The sequence below is a fragment of the Periplaneta americana genome, chromosome 11 (genome assembly GCF_040183065.1).
Source record: "Periplaneta americana isolate PAMFEO1 chromosome 11, P.americana_PAMFEO1_priV1, whole genome shotgun sequence".
NCBI classification, from domain to species: Eukaryota; Metazoa; Arthropoda; class Insecta; order Blattodea; family Blattidae; genus Periplaneta; species Periplaneta americana.
This window is the reverse complement of record NC_091127.1, coordinates 70,751,216-70,775,078: the sequence shown is the minus strand read 5'-3', so window position 1 is coordinate 70,775,078 and position 23,863 is coordinate 70,751,216. Positions and strand designations below refer to the sequence as shown.

Sequence of the window (23,863 nt, the reverse complement as noted above, 5' to 3'; positions counted from 1 at the left end):
TTGCAACATGATATTGTCCATTCCCAAACTATTAATACTGCAAGAGTAGTTAGACAAGAGTTCGGTTTGAAGGTTATTCTTTCTTCAACTCCGAACCACCGAATTCCTTCAGGCGTGAAATGAAAAAAATGAATAGTTTGTGTGTTTTGTTTATGTGAAATAAATAATTTTGGATTCAATAAGAGCCTCTACGATTGTATGCATGAATCTAATATATTAATTTATACTTTTCTGCCCAATGTCAGACGTTCCACTGCAAACCCAATATTCTCCAATCTTCCCTATTTTCTGCCTTCCTCAATCTGCACATACCATCCATATATCTTAATGTTGTCTATCATCTCATATCTTCTCCTGCTTCGAACTTTTCTCCTGTTCATCATTCGTTTAAGTGCACCCTTCAGTAGGCAGTTTGTTCTTAGCCATTGATTTAGCCAATTTCTTCTTCTCTTTCTGATCATTTTCAGCATTATTCTTACTTCTCCCATTCTTTCTAGCAGAGCTTCATTTCTTATTCCCTTTGTCCACTTCACACGTTCAATTCTTCTCCATATCCACATTTCAAATGCTTCCAATCGCTTCTCTTCACTTCGTCGTTATGTCCATGTTTTTGCCTCACACAGTGCTACATTTAACACAAAGCAACTTCACTGTCTAGTCTCTTTCTTAGTTCTTTTTCTATAGGTCCGCAGAAAATTTTTCTTTTGCTTTTAAAAGTCTCTTTTGCCATTGCTGTCGTCATACTGACTTCCTGGCAGCAGCTCATGTTACTACTTATAGTACATGACGGTCTTTGAAGCTGTCCACTTGTTCTACTTCCTCATTTTGAATTCGCACGTTTACCTTCTTCATTTTTCTTCGAGTAACCACGGTCTTCGTCTTGTTTGCATGAACTTCATTCCATATTGCTCACAGCTGTCATTTAGCTACAGTGGCATATCCTTAAGAAAAGGTACATTGTGCAATTGGGAGAATTTGTGTAGACGCGTACTGCAAATAATGTGTTACTGTAAGATGTTAATGGTGGCACCGGATACACCATTATACACCATTATATGTAAAGAAGTGCTGTGACCAAATACATCGCATCATATCATATCATATCATATCATATCATATCATATCATATATCATATCATATCATATCATATATCATATATCATATCATATCATATCATATCATATCATATCATATCATATCATATCATATCATATCATATCATATATCATATATCATATCATATCATATCATATCATATCATATCATATCATATCATATCATATCATATCATATCATATCATATCATATCATATCCTTAAGTATCCTTTCCTCTTCTGTTTATAACTCCATTTCAGCAAATGTTATGCACTTTATTGTTCTTCCTCATACTGTCATCCTTTCCATGTTCTGAAAATAGTTCTTCACTAAATACTCCACGTAGATATTGAATAGGATATAATAAAGGGCATTCTCAACCTAACATAGTAGACCTCATATTAAAACATGGTGTAAAAGATTAAAGTTGTCAAACTTTTAAAAATACAAGGTGAGCAAATGAAACGGGCGATTTTCATATTTGTGTCTTTTCGGCTGTTGTCGGGTATTTTAATTGTTACATGCAACAATCTATTCTTCATTCGATAGCATTTGTTTATAATAAATCGTTGGACGGGTGAACAACGTACTTTTGCTATTAAGGCATATTACAAAAATAATTATAGTTTCATTGCTGCACAACGGCTATTTTGACGTCATTACAACATCCATCACAATGATCCGATACCATCAGACCATGCAATAAAAATCTGGATTCAGAACTTCGAAGTAAATGGTTCTGCATTAAAGAAGAAGTCTCCAGATAAGCAAAGATCTGTACGTACCTCAGAAAACATCAAAGCCGTAAGACTTGCTATGATCCGTAGTCCTAAACGTTCTGCCCGTCGTCATGCAATTTCATTTGTCTTGTCAAACATCAGTATACGAAGAATTCTTCGTAAGGACTTACACAGGCATCCATACAAAATTCAAGTAGTGCAGACATTAAAAGTTGCTGATAAAGTAAACTGCATTACTTTTTGCCAACAATTCTTGGATCTAAACGTTAACGAAAACATTGTCCACAATATGCTGATGAGTGATGAAGCTCATTTTCATCTCTCTGGATACGTCAATAAACAAAACATTCGATACTGGTCACCGACTAACCCTTACGAAATGCTCGAGGAACCATTATACATCGTCAAAGTCACAGTTTGGTGTGCAATAGCATCATTTGGAATCATCGGTCCTCATTTCTTTGAGGACGATATCGGGACATCTGTTACTGTAAGATCACAGCGATATGTCCGAATGATTCAAGAATTTTTGTCTCCAGAAATTTCCAATACTCCTCTCATCAATAGAGACACGTGGTTTCAACAGGATGGTGCGACCAGTCATATGGCTAGACTTAGACTTGAAAAATATGTGCAACGAAATGAGTCCCATCTGCGGTATGTAATGTTCAGAAAATAAGAATTTCATGACGTACAGGTAAATGCTATTGTGTATTCTTTAAATGTAAAGTGAAAGTTTCGTTTCAAAGTAATCAGTGTAATAATCATTATTAAAGTTTTAAAATCGTCCGTTTCATTGGCTAACCTTTTAGTACAGTATGATCCAATGAAAAAAAGTTTGAGTTTGCATTTATCTTGCACTTTCATTTCAATGTAATAAAATATGAAAATATGATATTTGTAGGAAGGAAAATAGCTGCGGATTAGATCACCGATTCTATCTTAACTTTTGGGCAACGTTTGTAATCGCTGGACCTGCAGGAATACAATGCTGCCAAAACATTCTGATTAAAATTGATGAGCTGTTCTCAGACAGTCTTCGCCTTCCAATAAATATAAATACCGTACATATTAAACTTTGTGAAGAAAGAATCCATGAACTCAGTCCATATATGACATAAAATTGAAAATTGCTTACTCTCACTCAGTAATATTGGTTTTAATGCTACCGGATCTGTTGCTTACTGGTTCATGCCTTGTAACCTAGCACAGATGAGGTTCATAACTAGGGCCGTGACATCGGTATATTTGTATTAATTTGAAGGTGAACATACGACGCCGGACAGAATGTAGTCGACGTGTTTCAAATACAGACAGCGGAAGCGAATTTAACACACGCCTAAGCAAGCACGTTTTGTGTTTTGTATACGATTATTGCGTATTATAAAATCAAGACAATACAATTATTGTATGTAAGGGTTAACATCGGAAAGATCTGAAATGCTGTTGAGGTTGAGAATAATTGTTGGAAATCATACTTAAATTGTCACAAATGTGGTAAAACATAAATTTGAAAAGATTTTTTTTTTTTTTTTTTTTTTTAGAGTTTTGCATTACAGTTTTGAATGCCGAAAACGTATATGGCGTATGATGATATAAGCAAAAAGGTGTGTGCGAAAATGAACACAGTAATATAAAAAACTGTGGTTTCAATACATTACGCAAAATTGCAAGCATTTTGTCAGATGATAAGTGCGATTGTTATAAACTTGATGTAGAAATGAAATTTATGATGTGAAATAGTTTACATATGCGCCCTTGGTTTCAGCAGATGTTGAACGCAGTTTTTCCGCATACAAGGTTATACTATCCGACACTCGGCGGTCATTTTCATTTGAAACTTTGAATGTTGTTGTTTATTGCAGCAGGAACCGAAACCAGGCGAACAACATGCAAGAAAAGTAAGGTACAGAATATATGTGTAATAAATTAATGTAACGGTTAAATATAGGGAAAGCAAAATTGTACGTCATATACATCTTTTCAGACTTATGTTTTACCACAGTTTTGACAATTTAAGTATGATTTCTCAGCCTCACCAGCATTTTAGACCTTCCCGATATTAACCCTTATATAGGCTACAATAATTCTATTGTCTTGATTTTGTAATACGCAATAACCGTATACGAAACACGGAACGTGCTTGCTTAGGCGTGTGTCAAATTCGCTTTCGCTGCCTGTAGCGACTACATTCTGTCCGGCGTCGTATGTTCACCTCAAACTAATACAAATATACCGATGTCACGGTCCTATTCATAACCAAACTCTGATATTCACTTCACTAAAAAAGTGCCTTGAAAGAATTTTGTCTGGAAAATTCATTCAACTATTAAAATTAGAAACATAACATTATTAGATTTTCGACGTGATAGTCTATATTCGACCTACAAGGATAGAAAAACTGTAACGTTTCAACACGAAAGATTTACTGTCGTGTTTAGATAGTTTGGCCGGTGTTATGCGTGAACATTTGAGTAGGGGTGATGTGGAGTGAGTCAGATTCTCAGCAGATTCAATGGGGCAGGAGGGGGGAGGATAACTGCATGCATACTGGCGTTATAGCTATAATATGTTGAAAAACATTAGTCACGTACCTGCACTCATTGGGCGATCACAGTTTTTCCACTCACTGCTATCCAAACAGTCGTACTGAACACAATGCAGTCTTCTCTTTTCAACCTTTCACCCACAATAAAGTAAACTACAATATCTTTATTAGTTTCATTACATTATTAATGTTTTTGCAACAGTTGGTTTATTATGCACTTGGACAAGGAAAAGAAATGAACTCCACAACGACTAACCCAGCGATGGGGAACAGCCTTCTCCCACTTCCTTAGTTGCTGTTGGTACTAATGCTGACTGCTCTGTTTACAATACGAGTTCCCCGTCCCTGAACTAAGTCATACACTCCATTTCTTTCCATATTAGCATCAACTGGAATTGCCTGGTTTACTGCGCAGACTATTATGGCAGGCCAAGCTATGTAAACACAACAGTACTCCGACGTTACTGATGGTACCATAGAAAAAGAAGTGTAGGTGAACTTGGTGTCTCGTGGTTTTGCACGCGGTTATTTTCGCTTCATTCTCTACTCAGCCTTGAGGTTTTCCACACAGTCCTCTCTCTCTCAAGCGACAGCTATTAGATTACGTCCAGTTTCGGCTTTCCTCCTTCAAGATTATCTCAAGTTCCTTCAACGGAACGGTGAAGAACGGAGTGAGACAAGTGGCTAAGAGGCTTGGAGCTCATATAGATTCTTCTCCACAGGTCCAAATTCACTTGTAAGAACGCACAATTGCTTACCTTTTAATTATTTGTCGTCCCCTTTTCCCTTTTTCATTGGATCATAGTGTCATTCCATACCGTGCGGTTTGCTCTATTATACTTATTTATCGGATAGGGCAATGGTCGACAAATGTAGTTCTTTTAGCACTTGTAGAACGTGAATTCTCAACGCTCACCCTCTAGTTCACCTATACTGGCTGGGTTGGTTGACGTATAGCATACGAGGCGAATGTGCTAGGTAGTTTGCTGTGATTTCTGTAGATCGGCCGAAGGTATAAAAATGTGGACCACAGAGATAGGGTGTAGTATTGTAGTATTTAGCTTATTTAATGAGATTATTAACTCTATTCTTACCTAACCTAAAATTACATACCAACAATAAAGATATTTCACGCAACTGAAGGAATTTCATAAGTCCCGTCATTCTTATCTTCAGTGGATTGTGCTTGTACATCTCATGTGTAATTTTACCTTGTATATTGATGTGAGATAAAGAGCGATGTATGAAATGGAGGGGGAAAGGAACTGGACACCCTACTCCATTATCTTCTGGTTTCGTTGCCTCATAAGTGATGTCTTGTTGGTACCACTTGTGAGGTTCAGAACTGTCTTTGGACATTTGACTAAACAACGATAGATGGGGAGAAAATAAATAAGGTAGGAATGGCTTATAGGTTAAGAAGCACAAGAATATGTAAAGTAAAACAAACAATGCAACAATAAATATATTACAGAAGTAAATCACTAACGCTACTGAAAAATCTTACTTACTTACAAATGGCTTTTAAAGAACCCGGATGTTCATTGCGGCCCTCACAAAATCCCGCTATCGGTTCATATCCCGAGCAAGATTAATTCAGTTCATGGTATCATACTTCACCACGCTCAAATCCATTTTAATATTATCCTCCCATCTATGTCTCGGCCTCCTCTCCACAATGGTCTTTCCCCTCAGATGAAAGAACAGAAGAAAAGATATTAAAATGGTACGTATATGTTCAAAGAATATGTAAATAAAGATGACCAAAACAAATAATAAGATGATTTCAAAGACCTCAGTCCAAAGCAACAATGAGATTACAAACCTCTGGAGATCTGAAACTTGCTAGAGAAATAGAGAAGTCGATGCTGACAACACATATGAAAACGAATACTGAGAACCAGTAATAGATTTAGTTCTGGGGATCGCCTAGTTGTGAAAGTAAACGTACTGGTAATTGAAATATGTTACATGGTTTTTTTTTCGCAAGTAAAGAAAAATGAAACATCCTTCGTCATAGATTAACTATCACTGGAGTATTCTCAGCGTCACTCATACAAAAATGCAGGTCGACTGTCCTCCTTTCATTAAATTCATTGCTTTGGGACAGATATTTTTGCGGGCCAATTTCTAAGGAAAAAAAGTAGAAAAATGGTTTGCAGTAGATGTTAAAAAATCTCGCTGTTCCCCGTTAACAAAATTACCTGCATTGCGGACAGAGGTTACTGAGAGAGAATATCTTCACTTCGACTCCGAATTTCTCTGCAAAATAAGGTTTCATGAAACAGCAGTACTTTTTAGCTTAAAGAAACTGATAAATGTCATGCAATAGACCTTCAAAGTGCACCGGCAAAATCACCGGTAATATGCTTCTCGTTCCAAAAGATTCCCCGATTTGATGTCAGATGTATCTAGGTGTGAACATTTCCATTCAGAGTATAGATGCATCTGTATAATTTCGTGTCGTGAAACCAACCCCAGAGTTTTCTGGAGATAAAGATAATAAAATAATAAAAGAAATGAAATGAAATAGGTCTTAAGAAATTTCTGACAAAGAAAAAACTACTGTAGTAATAATAATAATATGTTTCTCGTTCCACCAAATTGCTTGGTTTGAAAACAGATGACTCTGTGCCATAATATACAATCTGATCCGTTTGGGTATGGATAATATTAATTTATTACTATAAAGCTATTATGATAGTAGGAACAATTTCTTGCTGGTTATATTATGATTAAAAGATTAGAGTTTTCATATAGGCTATGACAATCAACAATGCGTAATCTGAAAGGACAAATGAAAATCGTAGATGATTAAAAGGCTACTACAAATCAACAGCAGGTTTTTCTTTGGTATGTTCTTTAGTGTGTTAAAGAGTTCAAAGGGAATTTCGACGTGAGTATGGTGTGCGTAATGTAACTAAATACGATTCCATAATGTTGTGGTATCGAACAGGTTGTGTTAAAAAAAAAACATGCAGGAGGTCGCAGGTGAAACCCAGTATGAGAAGCAGCTATTTCAAAGCTTGGCCTCCATACTCTCCAGATCTAACCCCTCCTGACTTCTTCGTGTGGGGTTTTGTTAAATACATTTTCTATTCACAGAAAACCAGGAACATTGATGATTTGAGAGTAAAAATTACTCAAGTTTTTCAACAAATTACCCCTTTTATGTTACATCGGACATGGGCTGAATTGCATCACCATTATGGGTTGTGCAGGGTGCGCAATGGGGGTCATGTTGAGCTCTGAGGAATCTCCCATCTTTCAGTGTTGTATACACAAAGTTTTATTAAATAAAGTTAAGTAGTAAATGTTTCACGGTGTTTTTATTTTATCCATACCCAAACGGATTACTCTGTATATTTTACTATTTAAAATAGCCTACTACTATAGGGCAATGAACAAAGATTGCAGAGATCTGTGACGGAGAAAACAGAAAGAATGTAATGCAATAGGCTTTCAAAAACTCCTACTCTAGGTAAAATTTCTGGCCCACTGTTTGTTTTTTCACAGTCTCCACAAGCCTTATTCATTCTGGTGATACTTCTGGTATCTACATTTTGTGAGAGCACAGGAGTTTCCTGTGGCCGAAACAGTTGCCGGAATAGAAAATGTGATGAAATAGATATTGAAATAAATATGGCTCAAGCAAAATTATTGGCTATCTCTTTCTTATGACGGTTTCGCGGGCTTTTAACTAAGTTGTTGAAATTCTCCGAGCTTTACGGCTACTAACTTTGCAGTCATCTTAGATGATATAGTATCCCTGAAAATAGCTGCAGAGTTTGTAGCCGAAAGCTTGGAAAATTTCAAGAACTTGATTCGTTTGATAGCCCACGAAACCATCATAGAGAACCAGCGCCGAGAAAGCCTCAAATCATACATACATTTGTTCCTTTTTTCACCAAATACTCTTCTTGAAGACAAATATTTCCGCAAGGAAACAGCTTGGTTGAGAATACAGAAGACTCTGCAATACACATTAAAGAAACTGCAGAGGCCTATGGCGCACAAAACAAAACAAAATATAATATGGGACGTAATTCATTTCATTGGCCCGCTACAATTATTTAAACAAGTTTTAGTATTTGTAACAGCTATTTGTACATGTTATGGAGAAAAGGTAATTAGGAAAAGGAAACTTTCGTTTATTGAAATGGTTATAATTTATTTTAGTTATACAAAGAAACATAGCATTTTATTTATTATTAAAAATATATAAGCTATTGTATGTATTTATATCTTATTTCTCCACAATATATTATTTTAATCAATCAATTTGATTAAATATCGATCATCAATCGGCACAAAAAACAACAAATTGCGACGTCATCACAGTCGTCCAACAAACATGATTTCACTTATTGTTAGTGCTTTTCCCTCTTATTAGAAACCTACACCACTTACTTTTTCCTATATAATATTGTTTACTCTTCAGATTTAAATGTACAGCAGTGATAAAATGACACTCATTCCTTCTAACAAAACTTTCAATACAAAAATTACCTCTTCATAGAATCTCATTTAATCTTCCAGATTCAAGTATATTGAGTTGTGAGTGTAGAACAGAAGGGATTTTAATTTTTAAGTAGTCATTAAGTCATCCTTATTGATCTGAAATTTATAGGCACCCTGTCAAGGGAGTTTTGGGTTCTTTCAAGGGACGATAAAAGCTGCATGAATTTTTTTTCGAAAATGAAGTAAAATTAGGGTTTCCATATCGTAGATATACGAAACGCAAGAGAACACTAACAGCGTATTCCGAATCTCACCGGGTCGGTGGACATCAATGACATCACGCTGCAGCGAAATAGGAACAAAACTGCTGGAAGGTTTAATGGCTATCATGGCGGCTGTACAAGTTGTTGTCTGTGCTACGCTAGCAAGATTTTGCGAAATTTTCGTACTTTCAATTCGTTCAAAGAAAAGGGAGCATAAACAATTTATTTCTTGAACCAGTAGTATTAACTGGTCCGTTGATATGTTCGCTCATAAGCCATTAACATATTTTTTTTTACGTTATGCTCATTACAAACAATACAGCAGAACACACCGCTATGGCACAACAGTGCACGATGTCATTCGTCTGCTAATTCCCGTCCTATACGGGTATAAGAACCATTCAGATTCACTGATGGCGGCTGATAGATACTGCCACCACCTCTGATGGAACCGGTGCGACACCGGTGGAGCATCAGTGACGTCATCCTTGAAATTCGGAACACCGTGATGGCATCAGATTGCTCAGCGCTGAGATTCGGAATACGCTCTAAGAAAAACTGCCCTCTAGCTGTCGCGTACCATTAAGTTCATTGTCGTGTGGACAGATGTCTCTACGGGGTCTACAATTTGGCATGTGTACTAGTTCTGCATGTCGTCCCACACAGAAAACGTGATTTTATGTGCGTTGGCGTTAAGGAAGTTAAGTCAAGCGATGTTTTCAGTATTGATTGTAGCGTAAACCTCGCCCTCTCCGCCTGTCCACTCACTGATACTACTTCTGAGGCCATAATGGTCTATGTACGACTGATAGAGAAAGAAATAAAAGTATAGAAATTGCAACTCTAGAAACTTTCAAGTATTGTAGTGTTTAAAAGTTACAAAAGTAGGTTGTTTTACAATTTTTTATTATTTATTTGTTGTTTTTTTTTTTGTTTTGTTTTTTGAAATCTATATATCATTTTCATCAATATTAAGGCTGAGGCCATATATCTGGACTTTAGATCTGACATATTTTTAGATGGGACTTCATAATGTTGCACATCTTCGAAACCAGATACCTACGTTACTATTTGAATCGATCCAGTATTAAATTTTCTCTTTAACCGCTTAATACACAATGACTGGTTAGCTTTGAGCCTGCCTCCATTAAATAAAATTCACAAAATTTTCGACACAGTGACGTATCGTCCGAAATAATTTGCTTCTCTATAACTGCACAACATAGCTTCCAAATATTATTTTATTCAAAGTATATCGAGTGCGATTTTCTAATTAATGAATATAAAATATGCAATTAAACTCACAAGAAAGATTTTCTGTTGTGTCGAGCCACTGTAGAACACCGTTTAAAATATTTCAGCATTTTAGCTTCGTGAAGTAGTTCTCTAATTTGTCATAATACAACGTAAAAAATAAAGAAACACATATTTGAAATTTCCACAGGTAACGTTTAGGTACCGACTACAGTTGTTGCAAGCCCTAAAACCAGAGGACAAAGTGTTGCGAAGAAATTTCTGCATAAGTATGCAGACTTTAATTGAAAACAATAAAGAATTTATTCGTTCCGTGGTGTTTTCTGACGAAGCCACTTTTCATCTTTCTGGTAAGGTGAACAGACATAACCTCAGAATCTTGGGGGGTCGGAAAATCCGCGTACCTACGTGGAACTTGACTATAGACTTGATGTGTGCCATGTTTCCAAGAGGGGACACATTGAACATCTTTAAGGTAAGGAACTAAACTTTTTGAGTTTCTATTTCCATTGGTACTATTTGCATGCACTTCAGATTCATAGAATGTAAATTACATGTGTTCGAAACCAGAAAGGTCTTTTATAGGAGCCGTGTATTAATGAAAAGTACAAAAGGAGCGAAAGAAGAGACGGGGACCTTGTTTTCTGCAATTCGAACGAGTCTGCAGTTATTGTTAGCAATTTTATTTTATCTACTGGTAATAATAATATAAACCGCGAATTGACTGTCCAGTAACAGTTGTAGCTAACACGTGAGCAAACGTACTGAATGTGACCTCTATGTGGTGATTATGTTAAAATTCTAAGTGCACAACACTCTTTTCTATATTAATGTGCGATTGCTATATTATTTTTTTGGGTTATTTTACGACGCTGTATCAACATCTAGGTTATTTAGCGTCTGAATGATATGAAGGTGATAATGCCGGTGAAATGAGTCCGGGGTCCAGCACAGAAAGTTACCCAGTATTTGCTCGTATTGGGTTGAGGGAAAACCCCGGAAAAAACCTCAACCAGGTAACTTGCCCCGACCGGGATTCGAACCCGGGCCACCTGGTTTCGCAGCCAGACGCACTGACCGTTACTCCACAGGTGTGGACTCGCGATTGCTATATAATTTCTATGTTAATCACATAATATATTACAAATATTTATCAGAGACCGTAAAATTATGTTTGCCTTTACTGACTTCCAATTTTAAGCATATTCGTTGGAAGTTATTCTCAAACAAACAATGGTGTGAAACTTGCGTATGGATTAATAAACGATATAACATTTCGTGTCAAAAATTTAGTATATTCCTACCAATAACTTTTATTTTATTTATTTTATTCGGTTATTTAACAACGCTGCATCAACTACTAGGTTATTTAGCTGTATGAATTTGGTGATACGAGATAGTATTTAGCGAGATGAGACCGAGAATTCGTCACGTGATTACCTGACATTCGCCTCACAGTTGGGAAAACCTCGAAAGAAAATCCGACCAGACAATGAGCTCAAGCGACAATTGAATCCATACCCGAGCAAATGCAGGCAAACGCGCTACTGCCTGATGCCTGAGCTATGCCAGTGACCGTCGCAAACATAAATGACTGACAGCACCTGTACCCACTAGTTGTCACTCATCGTCCATGTTACCACTTTCTCATCAAGATAAGCAAACTTATTATTTACTGATTTACTGGCTTTCGTCATGCTGTACTATCTTGAGTGACTTCATGTTCTTCCTCATGGTGAACAGATTCTACAAATTCTGGAATGAAATTGCTTAATATGTAAAATTTCCAGTGGATGTTAACCTCTTAACTCTTCTTTCCACACATACTGCTTAAAATTAGAGCAAATAATGGTCTTAACAGAAAGACATAACTTGTGTGGGATCTCAAATTCTTAGAAAACTTGATATTCAAGATACTGAAATCTTACACGACTGGTCAATTCAGGAGGAAAATTGATACCTTTATTATATTATTAAAAATTTCAAAATCATTAATTTGCAAATTAAGAAAGTGATCTCATATCTTACTTCATCACACCCGCAATATGATTTGTGATTTAAGATGGAATTAGAACTACGATTAAATAATATCGTTGTAATATTGTTCTCAAGATTAAAACAACTAATTTTACATTTCGTAGACCCAAAAGAGTCTCCCTTCAAAAGCAGATACAAGTCAAGGAATGTTTATCAGCATTCTAATAACAAGGGCCCCTTAATGTACGTCACACTCAATTTAATTTAGAATTGTAATTAAATTCCAGCTACTGGATACGTGCTACCTACTAAAATCTTCATGTTATTACTATTTAACTTTAAGTAAATTCAGAACCTTTAATTCGTTATTTACAATACTAGAAACTGATACGAAATTTTAATCTTTCACATACAGTCTTCGCTTTCCATGTCAGAGATTTACGTTTAAATGATTACTAGAGGAGAAAAGTTCGCTCCGGCGCCGGGGATCGAACCCGGGTCCTTGGTTCTATGTACAAAGTGCTCTAATCACTGAGCTACGCCGAAGTTCAATCCACAACACCGGATCGAATCCCTCTCTAGTGTTTTCCCCTTTGTGGCCTCACTGTAAGTTCGACATATGTGTTGACATCTATTAAGTCAACTGCCATTATACAAGGAGCGCACTCAATTGAGTAACTTAGTGGCCGAGATTCCACACAGATATATATGCAAACTTCTTCGCGGTCATTAAGTTTCCTCCAATAAATTCCACCAATTCGCCTTCATAAATGACGATCTAGCCTTAGAGTGTGCATAATAATTTAACTTAATAATACTCTTAGTTTATGTTTCATATGTGACCAGTTAATTCAGCGAGAGATTTGAATAAATCTTTAGAATCAATGATTCTAAACAATGAATATAGTAATATTTATTTAATAAATCTAAACCTTATAAATAAAATGTCAGCTTTATGAGCTAATATATGAGATAATTTTAAGGTGAAAATTAGTCACTTTTACAGTTTTGTATTCATAAACTGGAACAAGTGTCATTTTGAAAACTCTGTAACAATAACTAGTATAGGAGACGATTAATAGCAAGGGTTAAATCAGAACAGCATTGTAATTGGTTCAGAATTAAATATCAAGGGCTGGGGCAGTTATTGAATAGAGTTATTTATCAACTCTCCTTTATAATGAAAAGAGGCAGGGTGGGTTAATTTTACTGAATAGCGAACGTACACACATTCAGTATGTGTTCAAAATCTTCTGTTATCTCTTAACTGATAAAACAAATTATTCGTAAATACCACTAATGTCCAATTACTATATTATCTATATCATAAATTCATTTATGCATTCTTGATAGTTCCAAAATAATTCTCCACAAACTTAGACAATGTAATATTTTTCTCTATTTTTAGTTTCATACTATTCATACTCAATCTTAATTTCTTTTAAGTTTAGTGAGCTTCATTTCTACATTGGGTTATAAGACACAATTCCATTACTTTAGCTTGAAAACTACAAATATACAGAAAATATGAAATTGTATCATTTCCTTTTAGTACTTCCAAATATAAACTAAGTTAAACTTAAAAATATTAATAAACTACTAAGGAGACACTCCGAAGCTAAGAATAAATTTTTTGACTGCTTTTTTATTGAATGAGCTAATTATGATCGTATCGAAAGGGCATTTAAGAGTATTTTATTTGAAAATATGTTTAAATAAATTATTATCCTTACACATCTATGAATGTTGTATCTCAACGGTACTGGTAGTAAAACATTAAAACTTTAGATTCGATTTTCGAATTTTTTTTGTCTCAATTTTGTGACCCTCTTCTACATTTGTAATAAATATTATCCTATTTTTCTTTTTTACAGATATGACTGTTTATTAATGTAAATTATGCCGATTATCGGTTTTCCGAGAAAGTAAATTCAACAAGAATTGTGATTAATTGAATGCAAATTAAAAGTATGTTTGAAAGTATAGATTTAGAATAAAATATATCCAATGCTACTTCACATATTCAAAACTTGGGAAGAAGAGGGGTGCAAAAAAAATATGAATTGAGATGACACTGCTGCCTATTAGAGAAAAAATATCTCTATCTGTTTTTTATTTATTTTTAGTGGGTTATTTTACGACGCTGTATCAACATCTCAGGTTATTTAGCACTTGAATGAAATGAAGATGATAATGCCGCTGAAATGAGTCCTTGGTCCAGTACCGATAGTTACCCAGCATTTGCTCATAATAGGTTGAGGGAAAACTTCGGAAAAAACTCAACTATGTAACTTGTCCTGACCGGGAGTCGAACCCGGGCCACCTGGTTTCGCAGCCACGCGCTAGCCATTACTCCACAAGTATTGACTCTACCTGTTTCTATATGGCTGCAAGAGGTAGGTTAACATTTTGAGGCAGGGCGTAATTGTGTTCTTATGGTACTACTGCAAATCAAATGAACCTATTACACATTAAACTCCAAATAGCTCGTTAGTACAGTTTGTGCAATTGTGGCCGTCTTCCTTCCAAGGTGCGAATTATATACGTGTGTATGTATGTATGTATGTATGTATGTATGTATGTATGTATGTATGTATGTATGTATGTATGTATGTATGTATGTATGTATGTATGTATGTATGTATGTATGTATGTATGTATGTATGTATGTATGTATGTATGTATCTATGTATGTATGTATGTATGCATGTATGTATGTATTTTTTATTTTAGTAGGTTATTTTACGACGCTTTATCGTCATCTTAGGTTATTTAGCGCCTGAATGAGATGAAGGTGATAATGCCGGTGAAATGAGTCCGCAGTCCAACACCGAAAGTTACCCAGCATTTGCTCATATTGGGTTGAGGAAAAACCCCGAAAAAACCTCAACCAGGCAACTTGCCCCGACCGGGAATCGAACCTGGGCCAAAATAAAAATAAAAAAGTATAAATCGAAGATAAAACCCAGAGTAAATTGTTTATCATGGACATTAGATAGGTCCTGCACCGGTACTTTTCTAAGAATGTACTAATAGAACTGATTTAAAAGAGATAATATTAAAAAAAAAAACTTCAGAATATCCTCATGAGTGCAGAATCTCATGCACAGTTTATAGCACATAATTAAATACATGTAAAATATGTCTGTAGTTTCAACTTCAGTTTTCAAGGCAAGAAATGCAGACGATGGATAAATTTTAAAGTTTAAGAGGGAGAAAGAATAACTTTCTGAGTGCCAATGAGATAGATTTTTCAAAATCTTATCATTATATACAATCACACCTACTTCAGATTCGTGCTGCGACTGAGAAATAATTCTGTCTGTTGCATTTTTATATTTAATTCATATCAATTTGAATGAATGACTACTCTCACAAATTGTGCAGAATGTCTCATATTAATGGAGAATTATATCATATCAATTTGAATAAATTGCTATTCTCACAAATACTGCGGAATGTCTCATGTTAATGGAGAATTATATCATATCAATTTGAATAAATCGCTGTTCTCATAAACACTGTAGACTGTTTCATGTTAATGGAGAATTATATCACATCAATTTGAATAAAATATTCTCACAAATACTGCGGACTATCTCATGTTAATGGAGAATTATATCATATCACTTTGAATAAATCGATGTTTTCACAAATACAACAGACTGTCTCATGTTAATGGAGAATTATATCATATCACTTTGAATAAATCGCTGTTTTCACAAATACAACAGACTGTCTCATGTTAATGGAGAATTATTTTGAAAACTGTATTATTTCCCACCTAACTACGCGGTGGTTCTGTAAAATACGAACACATTTTCTTGAGTGCAAACAATTTACATGAGTGTCAAGAACAAGTCCCTTGCAGACTGTGGGCGCCTTGATCACTTGAGTTCCACTCTTTGACAAGTTCACTCGCAACTGCACATATAAAACACAATCCAATATGATACATAACAGACACAGTGAGTAGATCTTCACCATTTTATGTGACAGCTAGGTGAGAAACTGTAAACATTTTTTTACACTTTCCCCGAGTAATGTAAAAGACGGCATAGCCGCCAAACTTCTTATATCCAATCTATAAATGCACTTCTCAAGTAACAATATTTATGGGTGGGGGGAATTGCAAAGGCGAGCACAATATCAATTGCTAGGGTCCATTTCCAAGGACTACTCAAGAACGAAATGATCAACAATGTTATTGCCACAATGTTAGAAAGAAAGCACTTGTAGTTGCTGATGTCTTTCTTCGCACAAATGAAGAACATGAATTTGCTACTGAAAATTAAAAACATATTTAATATCACTATTAATATTCTCTGTATTCCATAACAAACCGCAAGAAGCTCAGAGATGACCCCAGATATAGCATCCAGAACAATATTACCAAAACAAGTTAGATATCCAACAATACTAAAAAAGAGTCAACATTGTCGTTTGATGAGCGAAGAATAGGTGACAGAAATGAAAAGTTTAAGTTGTCCATCTCCCTAAAAGATATAACAATCTGTCACTTTCCAGGTATTATGTTATCGATACATTTCTATTTCGCCACATATCATTCTATCCCTGCAAACTGACGTCATATGATCGTTTATTACACTTAAAAATGGCGCAAATATACATTCTGCAGAAATGAATCCATCAATGCGTCATTTGATGATTATACAGATTAATTCTTACGTTGTGTTCCACCGCTACCAGACTCCTCTCATTGGATACAATGCATCACTGCTGAATCAAAGGTTTGAATGAACCTCCTGTACGTTTAGTTGATCCTTCAATACGAGTCCAAATTCTGCGATTGTAAGAGCACATCTGCAATACAATTTTAAACCTAAACACAGCCTGACTTAAACATAAACATTGGAAAGAAAATGTGGATACTAACATTATAAACGTACAGAGATAAGCAATAAACTATTGCTTATTGAGTGGTATTGGGTATTGGTCATTAATGACATCTTCTATGGGAGAAAATCGGCTGCATGTTGTTGCCGAGGTAGTAAGTTATATCTCCATTTTGTACATGCTAATTATCATAATTAGAGTTAGTAGATTTTAGCAACTTAAAGTGAAAAAAGTAGCACTTTAGAATCAAACTTAGAATTAGTACTTTTAATGTTGGAATTTAGTATTTTAACGTTTTGGGATGGGACATTTTTTATGGAAGGTTTGATGGCACAAATTCAATGTCATCAATGTGTTAAGAGATACAATTTTCTTTTAATTTATCCAGTTAAAAATCTTGAAAATAATAAGTAAAGGAGCATTTAAAATTACACTGATATTGTGAACATTAAGAAACATGCCGAACAAAAGGTGTGGTCTGATTTTATACCGAACCATCTTATTATCCAATCACAATCGCCCGCATACCACATAAAACTTGTTTGTCAGTGAACACTGACCCTATAGAAATCACATAGGCAGCCAACAGTTTACCACCAGCATCAGACAGATTAGTTGAAAATTGGAGATAACGGTACAGATAATAACAAAGACATTATCAGGTAGGTCACATTCCTGTGCTATTCATATTGTAAAACCTAATATGGAGGGATGATCGAACTATTTGAAAAAAAAAAAAAAAATGTAAGAAACTGTATGTTGCGAGGTTTTGAGATAGATTTCTTTCTTATAAAAGCACATTTTTTGTAGATTATTTTACGACGCTGTATAAACATCTCAGGTTATTTAGCGTCTGAATGAAATGAAGATGATAATGCCTGTGAAATGAGTACGGGATCTAGCACCATAGTTACTCAGCTTTAGCTCATATTGGGTTGAGGGAAAACCCCGGAAAAAAACCTCAACCAGGTAACTTGCCCCGTTCGGGATTTCAACCCGGGTCACCTGGTTTCGCGGCTAGACGCGATAACCGTTACTCCACGGGTGTGGACACAAAAACATAAAACTGTTTTATACAATGTAATTTCGCTTTTTTTACCGCACAAACTCACGTATCACATATTTTCTACCGAATCTTGCATTTTATGAAGAATTAAAAAACTACAATAATATACGTAACATGCTTTTAAAAACAAAATTACTTAATTTGACAGTATTGCAACACATTTCACATTTATCGTGATTGCGAAAATGTACCATCTTTAATAATATTGTAACAATGATTTACATGCTCGTTGTTTTGTGTGTACCTTTAACGATGACAAGTTTCTCCTGATTTTCGATTCGGTTATTGATGTTCTATTATAGCGCACATCTGTTTTTGGAAATTAATGAATTATTTACTTTAAATTAAGCTTAAATCTAAACGCTTCCAGGTTTTAAGCTTCTAATTTTACATCGTTAATAATGGAATTTGTAATGGATTAAAAGGATAAATACCTATAGTTGGTCATAAGGATCCAATATCAATAGTAGGAGATAAACTTCTATGGAAAAATGCCCAGGAGAATGAGATGAAGAAGAATACTTCTGAAATAATAAATAAGATTATACCTCATCGTAATCCTTTTGTTACTATTTTTGAGTTCATCTGAAAGTATACTGTGGATTTGTCACTGATTTGATGGAATCCTAGCTTTGATCTCAATATTATATTTACGTTGAAGTTTTCATTGTGATCTAGGGCTTACAATCACAGAATTTCATCATTTATAGAAGAATCAGTATTTAATGTGCTGTGAGTTCATTTAACCTTATTCTGAGCAGTGATAAATCGTTGCCAACAGCGTGGAGTCTGGCGCAGCGGAAAATAGCTTAACACGTCCTATATATTTTGTTATCGAAGTCATTCAGAAAAAGACAGGGATATGACTCAATCATGGTGTTATCACTTTACATCGATGACCATCGAGATCTCCTGACCTCATGTCACGCACTGGCAATCAGACAAAGTAACAAATGAATTGTACACTAAATAATCCTACTTTACAAATTCAATTCGTGGCTTTTACTCCGACGTCGCGATTAGAAAATTTCTCGGAGATGACGAATTCGACACGGTGAAAGTCCACAGAGTCAAACTGTAAGAAATTTGAGGTTCATGAAGGAGTCCACATATATTACTCCGAACACACAACAGTTCCATTAGATGACCTTCAATAACGAGTTTCTGGAAGTGAATCATTAGTTTGAACAAGCATCAACAAATATTGACCAATAACTTGAGAATCCTTGACAACCGGCGAACAGCTGAGGAATTCATCACCAGCTGACAGCCGCGACTAATCGCTCGTCGTGATGCCGTCGCGTCGGTGGAGGTGGAACCGCCACCGCCCCCGAAGTCGCTGCCAGGGGCGGCCGACTCGTCGTCTTATCACGACGCTGCTGTTGCTGCTGAGTCAGCTGGTCGTCGGCGTGACATCAGTAAGGTACGTCGATGTCGTCGTCGTCCCCGGCGCGCTTGTGGCAGAAGCAGGCGCGGCACAGAATCACCAGGCACGATATCGCGAGAATCGCCCCTCCTGCAGCGCCTAGTCCTATTGCTAGCCAGTTCACAGCGTCCGCCTCGGCCCGTTCACAGAGTTCAGGTGATTCGTCACTACCACCAATAACAGCAGTCGCACCTACGAGCACAGTACTGCCACCACCATTGCTACCACCACCACCACCACCACTGCTACCTAAACCGCCGTTTCCACCACCTTCTTCACCAAGAGTGACATTAGGACAGTTAACGACACCGTTACAAACTAACCTTGCTGGTATGCACAAGCCCGAATCACCAGGACATACAAACTCGCATCCATCTGTACCATCGGAGGATCCTGAGCCTTCTCCACCAGAACTGCCGCCTTCAGTCAGTCTGGAAGTCATCATTGTACCGTCGGCGTTCCTCGGCAGGTGGTACATCTGGGTCCATGCGATTTTGAAGGCTGCTCTTGCTGGCGACACTGTTCCGGTGAACTGAATCTTCACAGACGGTGGTTCTCCGACTGCTGTAGATGGCACAGTGGTCGATGACGCGCCGTGTTGTGGAGGAGGTAACGCTGAAAGCTCAACTGCCGACAAAATTGGCAGCGGTTTCAAGGAACTTACATTCTCTCCACAGACAGACAGGAAAGGTTCGATGGGTTTGGAAGGCAGGAAGAACTCAAGGCGGCCGTCATCGCAAGACCTTGAAGCAAATTTAATCTTGTCAATATGGAGCCACAGGTCCAGCTCGCGTGTCACGCGCAGTTCCCAGATGCATCTGATAGTCTTGGGCGGCTCGACGTATCCCAGTGCCTCGTAGAACGGGAAGTGCAATTCGCCCTCATCTGTTGGAGGTATGAGAGGCGGTCCACACAGAGGTCCGTGCACGAATTCGTATTTGGCCTCGAAAAGCGGCGTCGGATGCTTGAAGTAGCTAGAGGCGGCGTGAGCTGCGTCCACATGAAGCTGCAGATTCAAGCTTTCTCCCTTGGAGACGATCGTTATCGGTAAAGGCTGTGGGGTTGGGCTTCCTGTTATCGTCGTTGCGGGAGATGCCGCCCCTTTGCACAGACAGATTCCAGAGCCAGGGGTTGCTGCTACAGAGCCGTTACTTCCAGGCTGTGGAGGTTCCCAAATAAGAAGTTTGTCCACTCGATCTTCCCAGCAATCACCGCAAGGAACTGCGTTGTAGGGATGATCCTGGAATTTAAAAAATATATTATAGTGCTATATAACTATTGATCTTTTGTTGTACATCAATTAATAGGTATAATGGTAGTGTAAGAAAATTCTGATGAGTTTGAGTATGCTTATCTCCTAGAGTCGAACGCAGTTGCCAATTGTTCTGCAAATAATTCGACATACATTTAAATAAAACTTAGATTAACTTATGTGCAGTACAAAACACGCACAACACAAAGGATTTTTAAGTAGTGGGATCATAATATAACTGGTGTTCGGTAGAACCGACTACAAAAATGATGTCAGAAGGGCGACGGTATTACATCCATAATTTTAGCAAAGACGCTAAAAATGTGGAGCGCTTAGCGTCTGTGCTCCTTCGATTCTTCATAGTTTAACTGAAATCCAGAAGTGGCAGCATATGAAGACAGTAACAGTGCATCTGAAGCGGTGAAGCCTTTCTTCGTTGCATTATCACAATGGATAACACATGCTTACGTTCATATGAACCTGAGCTGAAACGCTAGTCAGGTGAATGGCGACACTTAGAATAATCGCGCCCACGAACGTGCCGTGCAATGAAGGATCCTTTGAAAGTAACGATTACCGTGTGCTGCGATTACGAAGGCATAATCCTTGTGCATACTGTAGCCTACGTCCTCGTACAACACTAAATGCAGCTTAGCCTACAGCTCTAATTACTTGGAACAGCATTTGAGCCCAGCATCGCGTCGTAAATGACCACAAGCCATTGAGGAGAGGTCTATTGTGTTACGATAATGCTCGTTGTCATGTGGTCGCTACAGTGACCAATCTGTTAAGAAGAACTGGGAAGTACTCGAACACCCAGAAATTTCACCAGACATGAGCTCTTGTGAGTGCGACTCATTCTTGAAAAAAAAATAATAACTCTGCCAGGCATTTGCTTTCATGCAAGAGAAAACATTCTAAAGACCCTGGAGTGCTTTCTTCGAGAGGATTTGGCAACGTATTGTTGGCATGGCAGGGAACTATATTCTAGAAGTACAAATAGCCACTGTGACTCTGTGCTAGAGTGTTGTGCTTATAATATTAGAGTAAGGAATTTTAGGTGCAAAATTTTGGTAAAAAAGTGCAAAAAAGGACCTTAATTTAGTTGAAAAAAACTGCAAATTTCAATTGTAAATGTTCATTAGAAACATTACCAAAACCAATTACGTGCCATATAAGGGCACAAAATTCCTAGAATAAACTTAGTTTCATCCTCATTGGTTGGGTTCAGCCAAAATAGCAGATGATATTGAGAAGGAGAGAAAAATAATTAATCTTGCGCCAAAGATGGAACATGCTCAAATTCCTTTTCTTCGTATTCAATAGCTTTCGCCTAACGGTGTGCTATATGAAGCAAAAAGTAATCTGTAGACATTTTACCAAACAGTAGTTCACTGAAGAGCAAAGTAATTTGAAACTTTTGTCAAACTGGACTGCACTGAAGCGAAAGTAATGTGGTACCACACTAAAAACAGTAAATTATAATAAAAACATTCATAAAGCAGTAGCCTATATTTGCCCATTTATTAAAAAAAATCAAGAGCAAAATAGTACAGTAAGGTACCTGAACGGCGTGTTAACAATAGGTAGAAGCCTTGCCAAGCCGCACACGTTATAAGAATAAAATGCGGGAAAGGAGGCAAAGAAAGGAGGAGAAAAGTGCAAAAAGATAATGACACTGACAAAAGGTGCTGACATCGGAAAAAGGTGTAAAACAAAACACTGTTAAGTGTGTTTATTTAGTGTTTTCTTTGTAAGGCAAGCCAATTTGGGCAATTCAATATATATATATTAAACTGCAGCACCGAAAATTCCTAGCTCTATTTATAATTCAGAGGGACTGGGTTCAAATTTCGTTCTATCATGAATTTATAGGCTACCTTATGTTGGGCCAGCCCATGACCGAGGCAACACAGAGGTTTTCTTCGGATACTCCGTTTCTCCTATGACATCCCAACAATTCTCCATTAGAGACCGGATTTTAAAGAGAAAATTTTTCATCAAAAAAGGACAAAAAAAAAAAAGGGGGGAAAGTTATAGCCAAAAAAAAAAAAGGGCTTGAAAAAAGCCTATATTACTCCCCAAGACACACTTCAGCACATTCATGGATATACATGGCACAAGCTTACATTTCTCTCTTCACAACATAAGGAAAGTGTTGTATTTGATATAGTCAAAAAATGACTATATTACTCCCTCAAAAGGGTGCTATTTTAATTGAAAACACATTTCAGCACATTCATGGATACACATAGCACACACAACCTTATATTTATCACTTTGCAACATAAGGAGAGTGTCGTTTAGATCATATTCAACATTTCAATATGTTTCAATATAATTCTGCCTCTTTCAACGCTGAATGTCTTTATAAACAGAAAATGACCGCTCAACATCAACTGAAACCAGAGGTGAAATTTTTCTTTTTATCCTGAACTCTAAATCATCACACTTTATTAGTTTTTCAATGTCTGGAATCAGATGAAGAACGATATTTATTTTCGCTCGCGCTGCTAGTTATAGGCCTACCGGAAAAAATATAGGAAAATTATCTAAATGTTTGCGATATTCTGTCAAAAAAGAACCAAAAAAGAAATGTTTCTAAAAAAAGGGGGGGAAAGTCAATATGGACTAAAAAAGGGAAAAAAGGGAAGTCAAAACCACATAATTTTGTCTGTGGAAGATAGTTTTGAACATCGTAATTAACCATTTCATGTTTCGTAAAAAAAAAAAAGGATTCCCTTTAAAATTTGGTCTCTAATCATCATCATTCATGATGGGAGGAATACGTGACGTGGCTGTCTCGGAACGAGGAAATAAAATACCCGACCCTTGGATGGAATAAGAAGATATCAATATTTTATCGCATATCACTATCAGCCTCCAAAATAGGTTGCCTATGGAGTTTTCAGATAGTTATCTG

The 23,863-nt window shown here is 36.6% G+C and overlaps 1 protein-coding gene across 1 annotated transcript in view; it reads right to left on the bottom strand.

Moving 5' to 3' along the window:
* Positions 1-10,026: 10,026 nt before the first annotated feature.
* Positions 10,027-23,863, bottom strand: part of LOC138709086 (uncharacterized) — an 82,999-nt gene continuing 69,162 nt past the window's right edge. The window contains exon 6 of the mRNA XM_069839599.1: positions 10,027-20,928. Within this exon, the coding sequence (XP_069695700.1) occupies positions 19,678-20,928 (1,251 nt within the window). The 3' untranslated portion in view covers positions 10,027-19,677. The remainder of the gene's footprint in view (positions 20,929-23,863) is intronic.